Genomic DNA, 21,068 nt, shown 5'->3' on the forward strand with positions numbered 1-21,068 from the left:
ACTGAAGTCTTTGGCTAGGAGGTGCATCAAATGAGCACTGCAACTGTGTGTTATTAGCTTAGGTCTCTTCGCTCTCTTCTAAATAATTTCTTCTCATCTTGGATACATTTGCAGCATTGTCTGTGACCACGCTGCATACTAAACATTTGAATTTTTTTTCACAGTTTGTTATAGCTTTTACTGCTACTTCTTGTAAGTATTCTGTTGTGTGTGCATTTCCTGATGTATCAATTGTTTCTGTAAGGAAAACATTCCCTTCTTCTGTTGTCAGACAAACACATACAACAGGTTTCATTGTGGACATTGCTCCACTCATCAAGACTCAGATTAAAAATTTTATCCTCCAGACCTTTTTGCACACTGCTCAATTTCTCTTTCATACACTTTATCCAGCAGTTTGCCTGCGACATCTACTCTGTTGGGTAGACTGTATCCTGGTCTTAATGACTGAACCATGTTAATGAAGTGTGGGTTCTCAATCATATGGAAAGGAGATTTGTTGCATAAACAAACTGGGCAATTTTTTCATCAATTATCTCTTTTTTTTAATCTGCTGGTTCTTATCACAAACTTATCTATGGTTGTTTCTGGATGATGGAGTTTTTTTTGCTACAGGTGATATACTGAGACTATGTGACATACATGATGTGAATGAAACACTATTATTGGCAGATAACTCTGAAACTATAGAAAATGATGGTGATCTTGAAGGTGGATAGTCGTCAGACAAAATAAGTAAATGCAGTTATTTAATTATTATTACAATACTGCTCATTTAGTATTACTCATTGCATTCACTGACACTCAGTACTACTTTAAAGATGAAATTGTAAAAGGAAGATCTGCCTATTTCAGCTATTTATTTTTTATCACAACTGCATCTAAAATGAGTACCATAGAGTAACAACTATAATTTTTGCTCCAACATGTCCAGAAGGAAGACAGGCAGTCCTTAAGAAAGAAGCATGAAATAAAAAAGTTTACCAACCTGAAGATCCTACATGTTCAGACATGTACTTTTCATCATCTTCAATGCAGCTTCCTCCTGAGAAGGAACACTTCTCATGATGTTGTTTCATTCGGGAAACCAGGCCTTGCATTTCTTTTTTGCACTGTTTGCATTTTGCACACATGCCTGGCTTACCCACAGGTAGAGGAACTTCATTAAAATATTCCCAAACTGGGTCTCTTTTATGCCCTGCTGCCACTATAGGTTTTCTCTTCTAGTGAGAGAATGGTATGGTAGATCTCAAATCAATGAAGGCTACACTCAGAAAGACTTCAAGCCTTTTGGAATATGCTGCTCAAACAATTTCACTTTTGGTTCTACTGCCTGTCCCCAACTTCTCACATTTATCTCCAGACTTCTTCTCCTTGTCCAGATCTATTCAGTCCCCAACAATCTTCTATGCATTGAACTTTTTGAAACTTTGCACTTTTAAAGAGAGGTAAGGGATTGACTATCTGTACACAAATTTGCAGAGGGACAATAGCGTTGAGGTCTGTTATTTCTCACCTCTATATGTTATTTATATATTTAAAAACATTTTTGATTTTAACAAGCATGTTATCTCTGGAGACACAAATCCACAGTTTGAGAACTGTAAAACTAAGCATCTCTGATGGTATCTTCTAGACCGAGCACTGAATCCCATTGGGTAGATAGAAAGATTAACCTAAATAATCTATACAGAAGCCCCTTGAATCCCATAAGATTGGGTCCCTAATCCATGAACTATTGGAACTCATTTACAAAACTTTTCTTAAACATTACATGAATATATTGTCTAATACTATAGAATTAGAATTTATAATCCCTATTTCATGATGAGATATCTTTAAGCTATAATGTATCTTAATTAAAACTATCGTTGTTTAGGTTTTTTTCCCCAAAAAGCATTTTATCAAATAAATCCAATTTAAATTTTAAAAAATCCGATTTTTTTTTTAAATAATTGATTTTTATCCACCCTGGTGACCGCCACAACCTGATTCCTCACCTCAGCTGGGACTGGGAGCATCATGGAGGTGATGTTCTTTGCTTCTGAACTGGAGATGAAGACATGTCACTTCTGCACACAGGGCCAGATTTACACCTTACGCACTCCTAGGCACAGCATCTTCAGAGCCCACCCCCTGCCTACAGCTTCCCTTCGTGTTTTCCATAAGAAATTAAACAAAAAGAAATATAAACATAGCCTCTCCAGGAAGGCATGAGATCCTCCAGCACACATGATGATCCCAGCCCGAGGCAGGGAGCAGCCCATCCGCCCCAGGCGAGGTGCAAGTGTGGGACTGTACTTCTTCCCACAGCTCTGCCCTTGCAAGTGAATGGGGCGATAGCCCCGTCCCTCCCTTTCCCTTCCCAGCATGGGGTGGAGGCAGTGGGGCGGCCAAGATTGGGAAGGGACTGGGACGTTCCCAGCACCTTCAGCGGCCGCCCCGCCCAGCTACGGCTCAGCTCCCCCAGGCAGGCTGACTCGGACACTCACCTGCTCCAGCCCCACAGGCTGGGCAGCCACCAACGCATGCCAGGAGCCTGGCTGCCCACAGAGGAGCTGTATGTATTAAATTTTTTAACCTTTAACCCACTTTTGACATTTAGGTGCCCCTAGAACGCCAGCGCCCCTAGGCATGTGCCTACTGTGCCTAACTGGAAATTCGGCCCTGCTTGCATCCCCTACTTGCTGGCCACTTGTTCTGCAGTTTCAAAGGAATTGCTCACCTTCTCAGCAAGCCAACAGAGAGGGTTTTTAAATGTGGAAAAGATTAAACAGTAGATTGGAATGAAAGAAGGAGAGACTTGGAATATCTTCCAGCGGAGGTCATGGGGTCAGTAAAATGCAAAGGAACCTAAGCTGATAATCATAGGTTATTATCCCATGAATGTTTGTCTCCTAGAAAGCTGATTCTCCATCTCTGAAGGGTTCTAGGAGTGTTCCCAAGGACCTATCCTACCACAGTGGGTGAGATGGAAGGGAGCTAGAGATTAGGGCTTCCCTGGGTCCACCTTTCTTGTTTCCTGCTCCTCCTTTTCTCTTGTCAAAGACATTTTTATTTCCTGCTTTGTATTCTTTGACCTCTGACTACTTTTCTTCCGCCTGCCATGGCAACGCTTCCTTGACCCTCTGCCTCTGTTTTTAACCATAGATTGAGAAGTAACACTGTTGCTTCTCTCCTCAGTGACTGTACGTCATCCACACGTCGTGAACAGAAGCGTGAGCAGTACCGCCAGGTCCGAGAGCACGTGCGGAATGATGATGGTCGCTTACAGGCCTGTGGGTGGAGCCTTCCCGCCAAGTACAAGCAGGTAGGAACCATTTGCTGCAAGGCTGAGGGGGAAGAACAGGTGATTACAATCCCAAATGAAACCAGTAGAGACCTAACTCCCCCTACTGGTAAATATACTTTTTATTGGTACAGCATTTGAATTAAAGATACTGTAGACACATGCTGTCTGTCTGGTGAGCTTGGGTCAAATTCATCCTTTCTATATGCCCTCTGCAGTCATTGGAGGGGGAGTTCTCTTGCATGGAAGTTTCTGAAAGAACTCAGTCTGGAAGCAGCAGTAATTCTTCCTCCACTAGAGCCCATTCTTATTTTTATTTACTTTATTTTTTCAATTTAGTCCATACACAGGCTCTGAGTGCCCTGCCAATTATTTAAAATTACAAACCCAGATACAATACAGTCAGCTCTCTGGTCTGCCCAGCAGCAAGATCAAATACCATCACCCCAATATGTTGGCCTACACCTCAATCCACCTACCTCTCATCAAAGGTCTGGTGACAGAAATGGGCCCTGCAGTGGGCCCTGAACATTGACAAATCCCCAGGCTGCTTTGGAGCTGGGTGGGAGGGCATTCCAGTGTCCTGGGGCCCTTACAGAATGCTCTGCCAGCCACCTGCTCTCCTTAGATCAAGGGAGAATATACCAGTAATGTCTGTGCTGACCATATGTCACGTTCTGGGGGCAATCTAGACCAGTAAGGGGTTGTGGCATTGCCTGCCCTGTAACTCCCCAAGTGCTTCAAAAGGTTCTGCTGTGTGGTGCTCTTGTCTGGATTTTTCCAGCCAGCAGACAAGCCTGCACTGAGTGTCTGTGGGTTAAGCAGCTCTGATTCCGGCAGCCACGCTCTGGTTACACCTGGCAAGATGACCGCAACACACTCACAATCCCAATTTTTTCCAAAACCGTGTGCTCTGCAATGTCCAGCCCTCTCTTGGACCATTCAGAGAGATTTAAGGTTTGTTTGTTCCTTTAAAGATACAATATCCCAACAGCTTGCCACATTAACTAGAGTTCATGTTCACTTTAAATCAAACACAGCACTGGGTTGGGTTAGATTAAAAGTAAAGCAAGTTTATTAACAGTATGAGATTGGATTTTAAGTGAGTTCAAGTATAAAGGGTAGAGTTAGAAATGGTTACAAGCAAATACCAGTGAAAAATGCTTTCTAGCAGCTAAGGCTTAACAAAACAATCTAAAGCCTTTATTCTTATCATCTTCCAGCAAGATAGCTGACCACTCCTATGGTCAGGATCTCCTACAAAGTTCAAAGTACTCATAGAATCATAGAATATCAGGGTTGGAAGGGACCTCAGGAGGTCATCTAGTCCAACCCCCTGCTCAAAGCAGGACCAATCACCAGACAGATTTTTACCCCAGTTCCCTAAATGGCCCCCTCAAGGGTTGAGCTCACAACCCTGGATTTAGCAGGCCAATGCTCAAACCACTGAGCTATCCCTTCTCCCCCCGCACCAATTCCTTAGTCATTTCAGGTGAAAGATAACTGGGGGTTCTTTTTCCTTTTATAACCTAGTGAATTTTTCTGAAGGTTACCCACCAAAGTAAAGTTCATTAAGCTATTAGGAAGGCAACATGGAGTCTGGTGGTGGAGGAAGCTCCATGCTGGTTTCTTCCCTCCCATCCCCCGGTGTTTGCTACAGTGCAAATTACTGTTTCCTGCAATCTCCTCCCTTGCTGTCTTGATGGTCCTGTTTATCTTCTATGTTGTTTGCATTCCCATTATCTCTTAATGTACATTGAATGTCATTCAGCCACCTGGAAGGCATCTCCCTTTGTCTAGAGTGGAATAACTTTAGCCCTGCCTGTCAGGACACACAATTTCTAATACGTTTGTAATTTTGAATTTGTGTTCCGTACTTACACCAAACAGTAATATTAATGATCAGTGATTTCTATTAATAGCTTATATGACATTTTTTGGATACAAGTTATGACCTTAGTGAGTTGGAGTACACTGAACTGGTCATGCCAGCTTTAACTCACTCACTCACTACCAGATAAAGTGAGCCCTTGGCCCTCTTGCATTGGGATGCTCTTAGAGTTATACTATAATTCTGGCAGTGTATCATGGTGAGAGAGGTGGTCTCACAGGTATACTGGTTCCAGGCCATTTGAGGCTTCATTCCATACAAGGTGTGTGATGAAGCATACACAGGCACTGGCAGTGAGTAACTGCAAGGTCTTTCTAAGGCTAATTTTTTGTTACACCTTTATGGCTATAGCTCTATTGTTATAGCTGGCTTGTAATCATATCACACCCTTGTACTGTCTTTCTCTGTCTCCTCTTCCCCCACAGCTGAGTCCCAATGGTGGCCAGGAAGACACCCGCATGAAAAATGTCCCTGTGCCTGTGTACTGTCGCCCTCTAGTGGAGAAGGACCCCACCATGAAGGTAAACATTCAGCTATAGACTGTTCTACATACCATTGTGACTGTGAGTGGTGCACATCCCTGGGTATGGATTATGGTCAGATTACTGGTGCAATTTTTAGCTTGTTTGAAATTTTTGACATGGCCCAATTGTTCCAAATTTCTGTTAAATCTGAAGACTTCTACTCCTGCTTTGCCTTTGGAATGACTTATTTCTAATGCGTGTAGGACAACAGTACATACTTCAGAGTCATGCCCTAACAGCCTTGTTTCCAATTGGGGACTCCATTAGTGCTGCCTGTTCTATGGTTATTGATGTGTAAAGAAAACATTCTTCTTCTTCACCTAGGAGAGTCTGGGGACCCTTTTCACTGGAATGCTGTGGACCTTTCACCAGCCTGATTTTAGGTCACACACGCAGTTTATTATTTTCTTTCTCTTTTAATATCTGCTAATCATATTTGCTAAATTGTCTCTATGGAAATGTAGTGGCTTCTACTAGACAGCAGATTTACTCTTTCCTTCCTCCCCTAAATTTTTTTAAGTGTTGGGTATGTACATAGAATGCTCTGCAGAGGTACTTGAATTGAGTAAAGTTCTGGTCCCCAAATAGTTCTTAGTCCGTTAAGATTTCTGCTTTGATCATTTAGTTGTGGTGCGCAGCTGGAGTCAACCTGATGGGGTGGAAGCCTTTTGAACAGGATTCTGGGAGTGGACAGAAGTCAGATCCTGGACGTGATCCTCTCACCTGTGACCGGGAGGTGGAAGAAGGGAACACCAAGAGTAACCACACATCTCCAGAAAAGAAAAAGGTCAGAAAAGGGACCCTCTGATTCTCTCCCCTCCTCTTTCTGTCCTCACCTGCCCCCCTTATATGGCACACCCATCATCATAGTATTAGAACTACAGTAACTCCTCACTTAATGTTGTAGTTATGTTCCTGAAAAATGCAACTTTAAGTGAAACAATGTTAAACGAATCCAATTTTCCCATAAGATTTCATGTAAATGCGGGAGGTTAGGTTCCAAGGACATTTTTTTGGGGCAGACAAAAGGCATTATATACTGTACAGTACTGTACTGTACTGTGGTTGGGAAGTGTCCCTGGCTTACCCCACACAGGCACAGCCCGCTGCAGGCAAGGACACTAGGAAACACCTTCACAGCAGTAGCGGCAGCTTCCCCGGAAAAGAACAGGCACCAACTTTGCCAGGGGATGCTCCAGGACCGCCACTTCCTGTCCCCGCTCCACTCCAGGCCCACCTCTTCCCACCCCCACTCCACCTCCTCTCCGGAGCAGCCGCATCCCTGCCCTTCCCCCCACCCCCAAAGTCCTAAGCGCTGCCAAACAGCTGTTTAGCGGTGCTTAGGACTTTCTGGGAGGGAGGGGGAGGAGTGGAGACGTGGCGCTTCCCCGCTCCTCCCCCTCCCTCCCAGAAAGTCCTAAGCGCCGCGAAACGTTGTTTGATGGTGGGGGAAGCTCTAGGAGGGAGGGGGAGGATGCGGAGAAGAGGAACTTGTGCAATGCTCCCTTGTAAAGTCACTGCTCTTCCACAGAATCTTACAAGCAGTGGACAGAGCAGGCAGCCAAACGACATTATAAGGGAGCATTGCACAACTTTAAACGAGCATGTTCCCTAATTCAGCAGCGACGTAACTTTAAAACAATGTTAAGCGGGAGGACGTTAAGTGAGGAGTTACTGTATGTCTCATATGTACTGGCTGTTTGCATAGTCTTTCCTCCTGTTACCATTGGTTTAATATCTATGCAGCATTGTCCAGTGATAAGAGCAAGTGCTGTTCCCAGCTCCACCAATGACTCTGATCTTGGATAAGTCATATACCCTGGCCAAACCTCCATTTTCCCCTTTGTAAAGTGCTTGGAGATTTACAGATACAAGATGCTTTATTAGAATAAAAGGTTCGTTTGATGCCAAATGGCAATGCAATCTTTCATAAATAGTATCAGGATTCAGGCAGGAACAGGATGTGTTGAGAATCATGGTATTGGAGCTTGAGTGCAAGATGGCTAATGCTGCTTCTGTAATACAGAAGCGTTGCTGTCCTGCTATCAAGCAGACAGATGCAATAATGGCAGGCAACTCAATGGCTCATTTCATTCAGCTTTCCAAATGGCGAAATGTTAGCAGCTGTGAGGATGGAAAGGGATAGAGCCAGTGATGACTGACTTGTAACTGATAACTAATGAAAGTCCAGTAGAGCTGTAGGTTGCTCTGTAAATCTTTGCAAGGTTGTGGTTACTCTTGGCTTCCATGTCTTCCCACAGTAGGATGGCTGCTAATCCTCTGGGAAGGAGGATAATACAGCAATAGATTTCTAATAACCGGTGGGTTTCACCCTCAAGCCCATCTGCCTCCCAGTTGTATTTTGAGCTAAGAAGTGGGTTTATTGCTAGGTGTGTTGGTGAGCTCATTCCTTGCCCTGTTTTACCATTGCAAGAGAGGTTTTAATGGAACGAGCCACTGCTTCTGAACTTCCCATTCTAGAAAGCAACTTTTTTCACTGAACCCAGTGAAACCCAGTGAGATACTGAACCCAATGTTACAACAGTTTGAAGCCACCTAGAGGGAATGTATGGCTGTTCTGTGATTATGTCTGGGGAACTGTGATTAATTTTAAAAATGGATTGGTTGTGCTAATAGTAGACGGAACCTTCCTTGCTTAGGCTGATAGTTCAAGTGCAGCCCAGTTTATAGTAACTAAATGTTGTTACTATCTGACTGCTGTTTGGTGGCCCCTATGAAATGAGTTCCCAGTGTCACTAATTGTAAGTCTCAGCAGTGAGGCTAAGGACCAAACTCACCACTCGCCCCATAGGTGGTCTCCGCGGGCTTGGGCTGAGGTATGCTGGGGCTTGCAGCATGGCGGAAGTTTGCATTGTGACTGCCTATTTTTGTGTATCTTCAGAGGCTAACAAGAGGTGTTCACTCTCCAGAGGTGGCAGGCTGGTCTCTTCAATACTAATGTTGTCAAAGACTGATTGATTAGCTGGAGTCTCAGGAGGGCTGATTCTCTCCCTTCATTTTTATCTCCTGCAGGCAAAGGAGCTGCATGAGATGGATGCCACATCCAGCCGAGTCTGGATCCTCACAAGTACCCTCTCTACAAGTAAAGTCGTGATCATTGATGCCAACCAGCCTGGCACAGTGGTGGATCAGTTTACTGTCTGTAATGCCCACGTACTCTGCATTTCCAGCATCCCTGGTAAGTGAGAAAAGGCACCTTTCAAGCTTGAACAGATTCATCAACTCCTCAGATTTGTCGCAAATGATTCTTAGTTGTTCTGTAGCTAACAAGTGGAAGCTGCTGTCACCAGTTCAGCAACTGTGTCCATGGATGGTCACCCCATATCCTGCCTTCATGTAGAACCAGACTGTGGAGACTTTACCTATGTGATGAGCACTTATTCATGTAAGTAGTTCCTTTGACTTCCAGAATTCTACTCATGTGAGCAAGTGCTCACCAGGGTGAGTAAGGGCTCCACAAACCTGGCCCTGATATGGAGGCTGGGCAGGGCACTCTCCAAGGGGCTGTGGTGTCTTCATGAGGCTGATAAACTCATCATCAGAATGTTATATTTCCATGGATATCTCAGGAATACTGCTAAGCCAAAATAGGGTAGAGTGGCTATTACACTTATGGAAGAGTCTCTTCCTTTCCCTTCAGCGGCTAGTGACAGTGACTATCCTCCAGGCGAGATCTTTCTGGAGGGAGACGTGAATCCAGAAGAGTCATCTGGAACAGATGGAGTCCTTGCAGGAATCACTCTGGTGGGTTGTGCAACCCGGTGCAACGTGCCACGCAGTAACTGTTCTTCCCGTGGAGACACCCCCGTGCTGGATAAGGGACAGAGTGAGTCTCAGGACTAAGATCTCATGATGATCTGGTTTTCACCCTGTGCCTATAACAAGGCATATGTAGCCACATTCTTCTTCATCTGAGTACTCCCCTTCCTGGCCTGAAGTCCTTGGGGATCCCCAAGAAGTCTTGCAGTCTGGTCTAAGTCATAAACATCTTGGCCATCCCCTTTGTTTATACCTTTGAGACCTTCTATTTAGAATCCAGAGTGTTCCTTTCCTCTTCCTTATGAATGATCCATATTATGCTGTACAGTACTGGAGTTAAAAGAGTGGAATATTTTGGACAGATGACATGTCCTTGATCTATCACTTTTGCTGCTATTCTTAGCATTTTCCTTTACCAACCCATGTCTCTCTATAAACTCACTAATTCATTGAGGTGAGCAAAGAAGTCAGTGTGGGAAGGGGAGTAAAAATACTCTGATCAGATCCTCAGTGGAACGGGCGGCCATAGACAGTTTCTGACACCCTATCAGACATAGACCACACCTCACCTTAAAATACTGTCAGACTCCTCTCCTTCAGTGCAGAGATCTCTCTTTAGTACTCCCCCATCTATACACAGGCTTGTGGAATCTATAATAGCAGACACAAAAGCTGTCTGACTTGCAGACTTGCAAGAATAATCATGAAACCAGAAACTTCTATTTTTTTATATATATATTAAAAATAGTTCCCTCCTTCTTGTTTCCTATCCACCTTACAACATGTTCCCCTTCCCTAGGTGAGGTGGCTGCAGTCAGCAATGGGAAGATCAATCAGTCCCAGTCCACGGAGGAGGCAACAGAAGCTACAGAGGTACCAGAGAATGGTGCAATTGAAACAGAACCAGCTCAAGTCCGGCCTGGTCCACTTACAGAGCATATCTTTACAGATCCAGATCCAGCTCAGGCACCTGTTAGACAGAACAGGTAGGCTGGCTGCATGGAGTATGCTCTCTTGTCTTATACTTAGATATAAGCTCCTTGGGGCAGGAACCGTATTTTTTTCTTGTTGTAGCAGGGCGGTTACCCAGCTCCGACCCTGAAGGGGTTAAAACAGCCCTGGGAAAGGGCTGCTCCAGGGAAGCAATAAGAGAGGCTGATTGGGGAAGCAGCCACAGCTGGGGCCATGCCCTAATCAGGCCACACCTGGCCCTATAAAAGGGCTGTGAGGCAGCTGCTGAAATAGTCTCTCTCCAGCAGTGGAGAGAGAAGGACTTAGCTGGAATTGCACCCTCAGCAAGTTCGCAGATAACACTAAACTGGGGGGAGAGGTAGATACGCTGGAGGGTAGAGATAGGGTCCAGAGTGACCTAGACAAATTGGAGTGTTGGGCCAAAAGAAATCTGATGAGGTTCAACAAGGACAAGTGCAGAGTCCTGCCCTTAGGAAGGAAGAATCCCATGCACTGCTATAGGCTGGGGACCGACTGGCTAAGCAGTAGTTCTGCAGAAAAGGACCTGGGGATTACAGTGGATGAGAAGCTGGATATGAGTCAGCAGTGTGCTGTATTAGTAGAAGCATTGCCAGCAGATTGAGGGAAGTGATTATTCCCTTCTATTCGACACTGGTGAGGCCACACCTGGAGTATTGTGTCCAGTTTTGGTCTCCGTACTACAGAAGGAATGTGGACAAATTGGAGAGAGTCCAGCGGAGGGCAACAAAAATGATTAGATGGCTGAGGCACATGGCTTACGAGGAGAGGCTAAGGGGACTGGGTTTATTTAGTCTGCAGAAGAGAAGAGTGAGGGGGGATTTGATAGCAGCCTTCAACTACCTGAAAGAGGATGGAGCTAGACTGTTCTCAGTGGTGGCAGATGGCAGAACAAGAAGCAATGGTCTCAAGTTGCAGTGGGGGAAGTCTAGGTTGGATATTAGGAAACACTATTTCACTAGGAGGGTGGTGAAGCACTGGAATGGGTTACCTAAGGAGGTGGTAGAATCTCCATCCTTAGAGGTTTTTAAGGCCTGGCTTGACAAAACCTTGGCTGGGATGATTTAGTTTGTGTTGGTCCTGCTTTGCCAGGGGATTGGACTAGATGACCTCCTGAGGTCTCTTCCACGCTAATATTCTATGATTTTGTCACAGCCTGGGGTGGTCGACCCAATTCGTCATATGCAAGGGATGGCTCTGGCCCCAGATATGACCTATAATGAACTTGTGAGGTCTGTTTTGTCTCTGCAGTGAGAACGGGCAGCAAAAGACAGAGTCAAGCACAATGCTGCCAGAGCAGGAAGTGAATGGTGATGCTGCTGGAACAGGCACCAGTGCCGCACCCACAATGTGGCTTGGAGCACAGAATGGCTGGTAGGTTCACTGCTATCTTACAGAACCCTATATGTCACCCACATTCATAAAACCCCATAGATTTAGGTACCATTGCCTTTAAAGAGTGCATCCTTGCTGCACTAGATATTCTGAGCCCCCAGTTGATTTTAGGCAGAGCAACTCACCCGTACTTCGCAAATTCCTTTGGTGCTAGAGTAAAAGACTCAAACCCTACTTCACAATTCAGTCTTTGTAGGTTTATGGACTTTCCTGCTAACCATCATTGTCTGCTCCCTTCTCCCAGGCTGTATGTGCACTCGGCCGTGTCCAACTGGAAGAAGTGTCTGCATTCGATAAAGCTGAAGGATTCTGTGCTGAGCCTGGTGTAAGTTGGTGTACTGAGTTGGGGACTCTAAACCAGGGAATTTGTTACTTTTCTTGTCATTGATCGGTTCTTTGCCTGGCCATCTTTTCCTCACCCTGGTAGAGTTGTGTAAATAAGTAAAGGTCTGTGGGGAAGGGGTCTCAACCCATCCCTGCTCACTGATCCATTTAAGCTTCAGAGGGTATTTCTACACTGCACACTAAGCCCAGGTCTTAGGGACCCAGGCTTACAGATTCAGCATTTCCAAGCCCATGCTTGAGCATCCACACTGCATTTTAAATCTGGGTTTACAGTTGCTGGATCTGGTTCTCTTAGCTGTGCTAATGCATCCATACTGCACTACACAGACCTTCTGATTTGAGTCTGTGGCTAGACCTGCATCCACACTGAAAAATGGCAGGGCTTGGACCTGAGTCATGCAGAACTTGGGCTCTGACCCACACCCATATCAGGGTCCTAGAAACCTGGTCCTGAGTGCTTGCTAACCTGAGTCAGGCTGATTTGTGTGTAGATGGAAGTGGGGCTTGGGCTCAAACCTGAGTCAGAGCCCAGGCTTAGTGTGCAGTGTTGCCATACCCATACTGAGCTACCTTCTTTCCCAGTTGCAGGCTTGTACTGAATATTGGAAATAAGTAAGTGTGGGGGGGGGGGGGTTTCGACAACAGCTTGATTCTCCTCTCACTCACTCTAGTGTAAATTAGAAATCAGTGGAGTTACACTATTGTAAAGCCAGTGAAAAGAAGAGGGGAAACTCATCAGGGCCTTCGTGAGCCCCCGGCCAGTTTAATAATGAAGTCAGTAGTGCTATCAATAGAATAAAGAAGCTATGTGTGTGACTCTCAGACACATGCTGAATGTTGCCTGCAAGTGCTGGATTTAGCAGGAATACTGGCATGACCATATGTGTGATTTGTCTAGATACAGGAAATGATTTGTAACCAAGAGAGTGGGAGAAGGAATCTCTCATTCCCCAAACCAAGCAGACCATTAAAACATCTGAATCCAGCAGCATTTCCTGTTGTTGCCACTTTTTCATAAGCACTTTCTTCTCTATTATTTCAGGCATGTGAAAGGACGGGTTCTTGTTGCCCTGGCAGATGGAACACTAGCCATATTCCACCGAGGAGAAGGTAAGAATCAAAGCAGCAAAGATGAACTAGCCAGCTTCAAAACAGAAGCAGAATCTCTGGAAATGAATTAAGCATGTCAGTGCTTCCTTCTGATTCAAGATGGCAGGGTGCCAGATTGCTGGGGAATATTTTCTTAAAATATATGGCTACTATAAAAGTATTACCCTCATCCTAAATCATTACAGCTCCTCTTACTTCTGGGCTGTAATTCTTTATCCTGCTAGCTGCAGGCTAATTTTGCATCCCTAGAGATCATCTCTGTTATACTGCAGCTCCCAGTTGCATTCACACCTGAGAACTCCAGTTGTGACAGAAGTTCCCAGAGCTAGACTTCTTACTCAGTTACTCCATGAATTCTCTGAGTGTAATCAGAGCAGTGGGGTCAGTACAACACACTAAAGTGGACAGACTGCTATCTGTGTGGAAACCAATTTTGATTCAACCTCTGTTATGGTTGGTTAGGCAATCTGAACTTGGAGTTCAGGTCTGATCATTCATACATTCAGAACATACATTTTAAACATACAATAATCCTTCCTGACCTAGAAGTCATATGTCTTCAGAAGAAGCCTGAGTGCTCTAGTAGTTGGAGCATAGGTCTAGGAGGTGAGAGATCTGGGTTCTGTCCCTGGCTGTGAGTGATTTTGGGCAAATCATTTAACTATGCTTCAGCTTCTCTGTTTGTAAAATGGGGAGAATAATGCCCCTTACAGAGAAGACTGATTCATCCAAACAAGCTTTGAGATAGTCCCATTGGATTTGCTTTCTTTTTCCCCGCTGTTTGTGCTGTAGCTCATTAAAAAGTTTAGGGGAGTCTATTCACTTTCACACAATCATAGAATATCAGGGTTGGAAGGGACCTCAGGAGGTCATCTAGTCCAACCCCCTGCTCAAAGCAGGACCAATTCCCAGCTAAATCATCCCAGACAGGGCTTTGTCAAGCCTGATCTTAAAAACCTCTAAGGAAGGAGATTCCACCACCTCCCTAGGTAACCCATTCCAGTGCTTCACAACCCTCCTAGTGAAAAAGATTTTCCTAATATCCAACCTAAACCTCCCCCACTGCAACTTGAGACCATTACTCCTTGTTCTGTCATCTGCTACCACTGAGAACAGTCTAGATCCATCCTCTTTGGAACCCCCTTTCAGGTAGTTGAAAGCAGCTATCAAATCCCCCCTCATTCTTCTCTTCTGCAGACTAAACAATCCCAGTTCCCTCAGCTTCTCCTCATAAGTCATGTGCTCTAGCCCCCTAATAATTTTTGTTGCCCTCTGCTGGACTCTTTCCGATTTTTCCACAATAAGAACGGAGGCTTTAATCAGCCAGATTTTGGGAGTTTTAGCTCCCAACCCCACATGCACTGCCATGTGGTTAGCGGGCACGAGGCTCTGACCCCAAGTAGTAGTATTAATCTATGGCCTATTAACCGATTTAAGGAAAATGATCTTTGGTGTGTGTGTCCTATAATCCATGACCCTCCACTGCCAGTCTAGCAGGAGTTCACACACAATTATTTATACATTCAGAATCTCCACATTCTATTTTAATATAATAAACAACCTGTCATTCGTTGTGTTGCTTATTATGTGTGTTTTCCTGCAGAAATGGTTTTCACTTTTGGCAGAACAAAGATTCTTCTTCGAGTGCTTGCTCATATCCATTCCATTAGGTGTGCGCGCGCCGCGTGCACGATCGTCGGAAGATTTTCTACCCTAGCAACACCGGCGGGTCGGCTGTGGAGCCCCCTAGAGTGGCGCCTTCATGGCGCTGAATATATACCCCAGCCGACCCGGCGCCCCCTCAGTTCCTTCTTACCGCCCCTGACGGTCGTTGGAACTGTGGAGCGCGGCATAGCTGTCCTCCACTCTCCCTAGCTTTGTTCTTGTTCATAGTTGTAGTTATAGTTATAGTTATAGTTATAGTTCTAAAGTTGTAGTTAAATAGTTAGTAGTTTCAAGTTGTTTTAGTTGTTATAATAGTCCAGGGGACTAAGGGGGTCGTCTCCCCCTTTCTCCCCCGGCCGCGGGCTCGGGCTCATGCCCAAAGCTCCCGGCTTCAAGCAGTGCGCCTCCTGCGCTAAACCTATGCCCACGAGCGACCCGCACGACTCCTGTCTGAAGTGCCTGGGAGAGTCCCATCAAACAGATAAGTGCAAGATCTGTAAGGCCTTCAGACCCAGGACCAAGAAGGAGCGGGACTTTCGGCTCCGGCAACTCTTGATGGAAGCGGCACTTAGTCCAGACGCTCCATCTACAAGTCAGGCCCCGGCACCCAACGCCTCGGTGCGCAGTGCTCCGGCGGCACCAGCCACGACGACCACGCGAGTGGTGTCGGACAAGCCGCCCCGGCACCGGACCTCGTCGGCACCGCAAGCGCAGCAAGTGCCTCGACGCCGGTCATTATCCCCGGGGCATAAAAAAGCCCATAAGACGGGGACCTCCGCGCCGAAGACGCCGGCTCCCCCAGTGCCGGGGGTAGAGCCGCGTCCGCCGGTGGAGCACCGGAAACAGGTGCCTCCAGCACCGTCGACTCCGGCACCGAGGCCGTCGAGTCCGGTGCAGATAGCGTCTCCACCGAGGCCGGCGGTGATACAATGCCTCCCGTCGACTCCAGAGACCTTCACGGCGGCGAGAGACTTAATAGCTCTCACGGAGCCGGCACCGCCTCAACCACCGGCACCGATGGCACCGTTAACTCGCCCGGTCCAGTCGAGAGGGAAACCTGCACTAATCCGCCCTCCATCACAAGGGCTGGAACCTCGGCACCGATCCAGGTCCCGAAGCAGGTCCCCACGCCGCTCGCAGTCCCGGCACCGAATATCGCCTCGGCACCGGTCGTACTCGCGGCCAAGATCTTCTTCGCGACAACGCTCTACGTCTCGGCGCCGCTATGATCGTCGGTACCGATCGATGTCGAGACGTAGTTCTCGGCACCGCTATGGCCGACGCTCGACGTCGAGAGGCCGCTCCCGGCACCGGGCATACTCCAGGTCCTCGTCGAGGTCCAGATCTGACTCCCGGCACCGACGAGGTCATCGGCACCGATCGCGGTCCCGGCACCGATCGCCGGCACCGCGTAGAGATAGATCTCCGGACCGGCACCGTGCGGCACCGCAGACCGCGGGAATCGTCTCGACGCTCTCGGCACCGCCGTGGCCATCGAGATCGGTATCCCACTCCTCGGAGGACCTCTCAAGATCGGCATATCCCCCTCAAGGGCAAGCCGAGGAACAGGACTTGGGCCATTGGCGGGAGATGGCAGAGGACCATTCTCATGGCCCATCTCATTGGTCATTCTGGACCCCGTGGGCGTACCATCAGGAGCAAGGGGCTCCAATACCCTTGACCTCTCGCTCGGGTCATTCCGTTAGAAGAGCCCCGGAGTCCACAATCTCCCGGCCTCCGCCAGGGGACATGGAGGCTTCCGTGTCCGTACCGCCTGACGCCCTGGACCCAGGCGCAGGTGACGCTCCGGCCCAGGAACAGGAAGACCAGGACCAGCCCTTGGATCCCGTTCCACCGGAGGCATCTTCCTCTTCTTCGCCGGACGAGGCAGTGGCGGGTACATCGTGCACGGGCCCACCTCCAATAGATCTTCGGGCTCACCAGGATCTTCTGCGCAGGATGGCCCGTAATATGGACCTGCAGGCGGAGGAGGTAGTGGAGGTTCACGACCCGATAGTGAATATCCTCGGAGCGGATGCCCCATCGAGGGTAGCGTTACCCCTGATCCGCACAATACAAAACAATGCGGATACGATATGGCAAACTCCTGCCTCTATCCCACCCACAGCGAGAGGGGTGGAACGGAAATACTTTGTCCCGTCGAAGGAATACGGGTACTTGTATACCCACCCCCAACCGTGTTCACTGGTGGTGGCATCAGTGAACGCACGAGAGCACCACGGCCAGCAGGCTGCAGCGCCAAAATCAAAAGAGGCCAAACGGCTCGATTTGTTTGGCCGTAAGATTTATTCAGCCGGAGGGCTGCAACTTAGAGCGGCAAACCAACAGGCACTGCTGAGCCGCTACAATTTTAACTCCTGGAACTCCATGGGGAAGTTTAAGGAGTTGATTCCCCAGGAGTCCAGGGAAGAGTTTGGAGCCATGGTAGAGGAAGGTAAGAAGGTGGCTCGAACCTCCTTGCAGGCCTCCTTGGACATAGCAGACTCGGCTGCGAGGACCATGGCTTCGGGTATCGCTATGCGGAGGATCTCCTGGCTCCAAGTTTCGGGTTTGCCTCCGGAGCTGCAGCAAACCCTACAAGATTTGCCTTTTGAGGGACATGGTTTGTTCTCAGACAAGACGGACTCTCGCCTGCAGAGCCTCAAGGACTCGAGAACAATCATGCGCTCCCTGGGGATGCATGTTGTGGGCCCTCAGCGCAGACCATTTAGGCCGCAGCCTCAGCGCTTCTACCCCCCCCCCCCCCCCCGCCTCGTCAGAGACAAGACTCGGCCCGGAGGCGAGGGCGAGGTGGTAGGAGACGGTGGACTGGCCCTCAACCCGGCCAGAACCAGGGGCCACCTAGACCACCTTCAGGCCCCAGACAAAACTTTTGAAGGTGCGGTCGAGGACGGTGCACCAGTCATCCCCCAGGATTCAGCCCCCTCCTTTCGGGATCGTCTCTCCCACTTCCACCATGCTTGGTCCCTTATAACTTCGGACCGTTGGGTCCTCCGCACGGTGGAAAGGGGATACGCTATCCAGTTTTCTTCTATCCCCCCCTCCCACCCCCCCTCCCCGTCCCTCTTCAGGGACCCTTCTCACGAGCAACTTCTTATACAGGAGGTTTCTACGCTCCTGGCCATGGGGGCCATAGAGGAGGTTCCGATAGAGTTAAAGGGCAGGGGATTTTACTCCCGTTATTTCCTGATCCCCAAGTCCAAAGGAGGTCTGCGGCCCATCTTGGACTTGCGCGGACTCAACAAATTCGTAGTAAAGTTGAAGTTCCGCATGGTCTCTTTGGGGGCCATTATCCCTTCCCTCGATCCTGGAGACTGGTTCGCCGCCCTCGACATGAAAGACGCATACTTTCACATCTCAATTTACCCACCTCACAGACGCTTCCTGCGATTCGTGGTAAACACGGTGCACTACCAATTTGCAGTCCTTCCCTTCGGCCTATCCTCGGCCCCAAGAGTGTTCACGAAATGTATGGCTGTCGTGGCAGCGTACCTTCGTCGGCAAGGGATACAGGTGTTCCCGTACCTAGACGACTGGCTGGTGCGCGGTCGCACCAAGGAGCAGGTTCAAGCTCACGTCCACAGAATAGTGCACATATTCAACGAGTTGGGCATCCTACTCAACAAAGACAAATCCACTCTAGAACCTACCCAGAGAATAGAATTCATCGGCGCAGTTCTAGACTCCAGACGTGCACAAGCCATCCTGCCAGACAACCACTTTGGCACCATCACGAACCTCATTCAAGGGCTCAAGGCCTTCCCAACTACCACGGTGAGGTCGTGCCTTGCCCTGCTGGGTCACATGGCTTCCTGCACGTACGTAACCAGGCATGCCAGACTTCGGCTTCGCCCACTCCAGACCTGGGTGTCATCAATATACCGCCCACATCGGGACAGCCTGAACATGGTGGTCACAGTCCCGAACTTGATCCTGACCTCCCTCACCTGGTGGCTAGATCACAATGTGGTTTGCGAGGGGATGCCATTTCACGCCCCACAACCCTCTCTGCACCTGGTCACAGACGCGTCATCTCTGGGTTGGGGCGCCCATCTCAACGAACACCATACCCAAGGCCTGTGGACTGCATCCCAGTTAGCCCTGCACATCAATGTTCGGGAACTGATGGCGGTGCGCCTGGCGTGCCAGGCATTCCTCAATCTCCTACGTGGCCGCTGTGTGTTAGTTCTCATCGACAACACCACGGCCATGTTTTACATCAACAAGCAAGGAGGAGCACGTTCGTCAATTCTATGCCAAGAGGCCATTCGCCTGTGGGACTTCTGCATCGCCCACTCAATCCATCTCACGGCATCGTTCCTCCCCGGAGTCCAGAACACTCTAGCGGACCGACTCAGCAGGTCCTTCCAAACGCACGAGTGGTCTATCCGTCCGGACATCATACATTCCATCTTCCAGAGGTGGGGGTTTCCCCAGATAGACCTGTTTGCATCTCGAGACAACAGGAAGTGCCACGTGTTCTGCTCCCTACAAGGTCGAGCTCCGGGCTCCCTCTCGGATGCGTTTCTCCTTCCCTGGAAAGACCACCTGTTTTATGCCTTCCCTCCGTTTCCTCTGGTCCACAAGGTACTGCTCAAATTGCGCAGAGACCAGGCACAGGTAATTCTGATCGCTCCAGCGTGGCCGAGACAACATTGGTACACCACACTGTTGGAACTCTCGGTTCAGACACCGATCCCGCTTCCATTATGTCCGGATCTCATATCTCAGGACCACGGTCGGCTGCGTCACCCCGACCTGCAATCACTCCACCTCACAGCGTGGTTGCTCCATGGTTCACCCAGGCAGAGCAGCAATGCTCGCACTCTGTCCAACAGATTCTGCTGAGCAGTAGGAAGCCCTCAACACGCACCACGTACCTGGCCAAGTGGAAGCGGTTCTCCTGTTGGTGCGAACAACGAGCCACGTCCCCGTTGCAGGCACCCATTCCTCTCATATTGGAATATCTCCTCTCCCTAAAACTGCAAGGGTTGGCGATATCTTCAATCAGAGTTCACCTGGCTGCTATATCAGCCTTTCACCCCGGGGAACTCGCGTCCTCGGTATTCTCTAACCCGATGGTCGTTAGATTCCTCAAGGGCTTAGACCGGACGTACCCACAACAGCGTCAGCCCGTCCCGACGTGGGACCTTAATCTGGTCCTCTCCAAACTCACAGGTCCTCCATTCGAACCACTAGCCACCTGTTCACTTTTGTACCTGTCCTGGAAGACAGCCTTCCTCGTAGCCATCACCTCAGCAAGGCGAGTTTCTGAACTCAGGGCACTTACATCCGAGCCCCCTTATACAGTTTTCCATAAGGATAAAATGCAGCTTCGTCCACATCCTGCCTTTCTCCCTAAGGTGGTTTCTCCATTTCATATCAACCAGGACATATTTCTCCCGGTCTTTTATCCCAAACCACATGCCACTCGCCAGGATCAACGTTTGCATTCCCTGGACGTAAGAAGGGCCCTGGCCTTCTATATTGACCGCACAAAGCACTTTAGAAAGACGACGCAACTCTTCGTTGCAGTGGCCGACCGAATGAAAGGCTCACCGGTCTCCTCACAACGCCTATCCTCCTGGATTACGTCTTGCATCCGGACTTGCTATGACCTGGCAGGTGTCTCAGCACCGCACCTCACCGCTCACTCCACGAGGGCCCAAGCCTCCTCGACTGCTTTCCTGGCACATGTTCCGATCCAGGACATTTGTAGAGCGGCGGTTTGGTCATCAGTCCACACGTTTACAGCTCACTATGCACTAGTGCAGCAGTCCAGGGACGATGCTGCCTTCGGATCAGCGGTTTTGCACACAGCAATGTCTCACTCCGACCCCACCACCTAAGTTGGGCTTGGGAGTCACCTAATGGAATGGATATGAGCAAGCACTCGAAGAAGAAAAGACGGTTACTCACCGTTGTAACTGTTGTTCTTCGAGATGTGTTGCTCATATCCATTCCAAACCCGCCCCCCGTCCCCACTGTCGGAGTAGCCGGCAAGAAGGAACTGAGGGGGCGCCGGGTCGGCTGGGGTATATATTCAGCGCCATGAAGG

General features: G+C 48.5%; 1 protein-coding gene across 29 annotated transcripts in view; it reads left to right on the plus strand.

Moving 5' to 3' along the window:
* MAPK8IP3 (mitogen-activated protein kinase 8 interacting protein 3) overlaps positions 1–21,068 on the plus strand; it is a 174,831-nt gene that overhangs the window by 126,866 nt on the left and 26,897 nt on the right. For 20 of the 29 annotated variants that reach the window (XM_034782838.1, XM_034782851.1, XM_034782840.1 and 17 more), the window contains 9 exons: positions 3,151–3,310; positions 5,606–5,701; positions 6,330–6,491; positions 8,738–8,903; positions 9,366–9,551; positions 10,284–10,470; positions 11,726–11,848; positions 12,114–12,194; positions 13,257–13,324. In XM_034782838.1, the coding sequence (XP_034638729.1) occupies positions 3,151–3,310; positions 5,606–5,701; positions 6,330–6,491; positions 8,738–8,903; positions 9,366–9,551; positions 10,284–10,470; positions 11,726–11,848; positions 12,114–12,194; positions 13,257–13,324 (1,229 nt within the window). The remainder of the gene's footprint in view (positions 1–3,150; positions 3,311–5,605; positions 5,702–6,329; positions 6,492–8,737; positions 8,904–9,365; positions 9,552–10,283; positions 10,471–11,725; positions 11,849–12,113; positions 12,195–13,256; positions 13,325–21,068) is intronic. The other 9 variants (XM_034782850.1, XM_034782863.1, XM_034782854.1 and 6 more) reach the window with 1 other exon arrangement.

The sequence above is a fragment of the Trachemys scripta genome, chromosome 10, assembly GCF_013100865.1.
Source record: "Trachemys scripta elegans isolate TJP31775 chromosome 10, CAS_Tse_1.0, whole genome shotgun sequence".
NCBI classification, from domain to species: Eukaryota; Metazoa; Chordata; order Testudines; family Emydidae; genus Trachemys; species Trachemys scripta.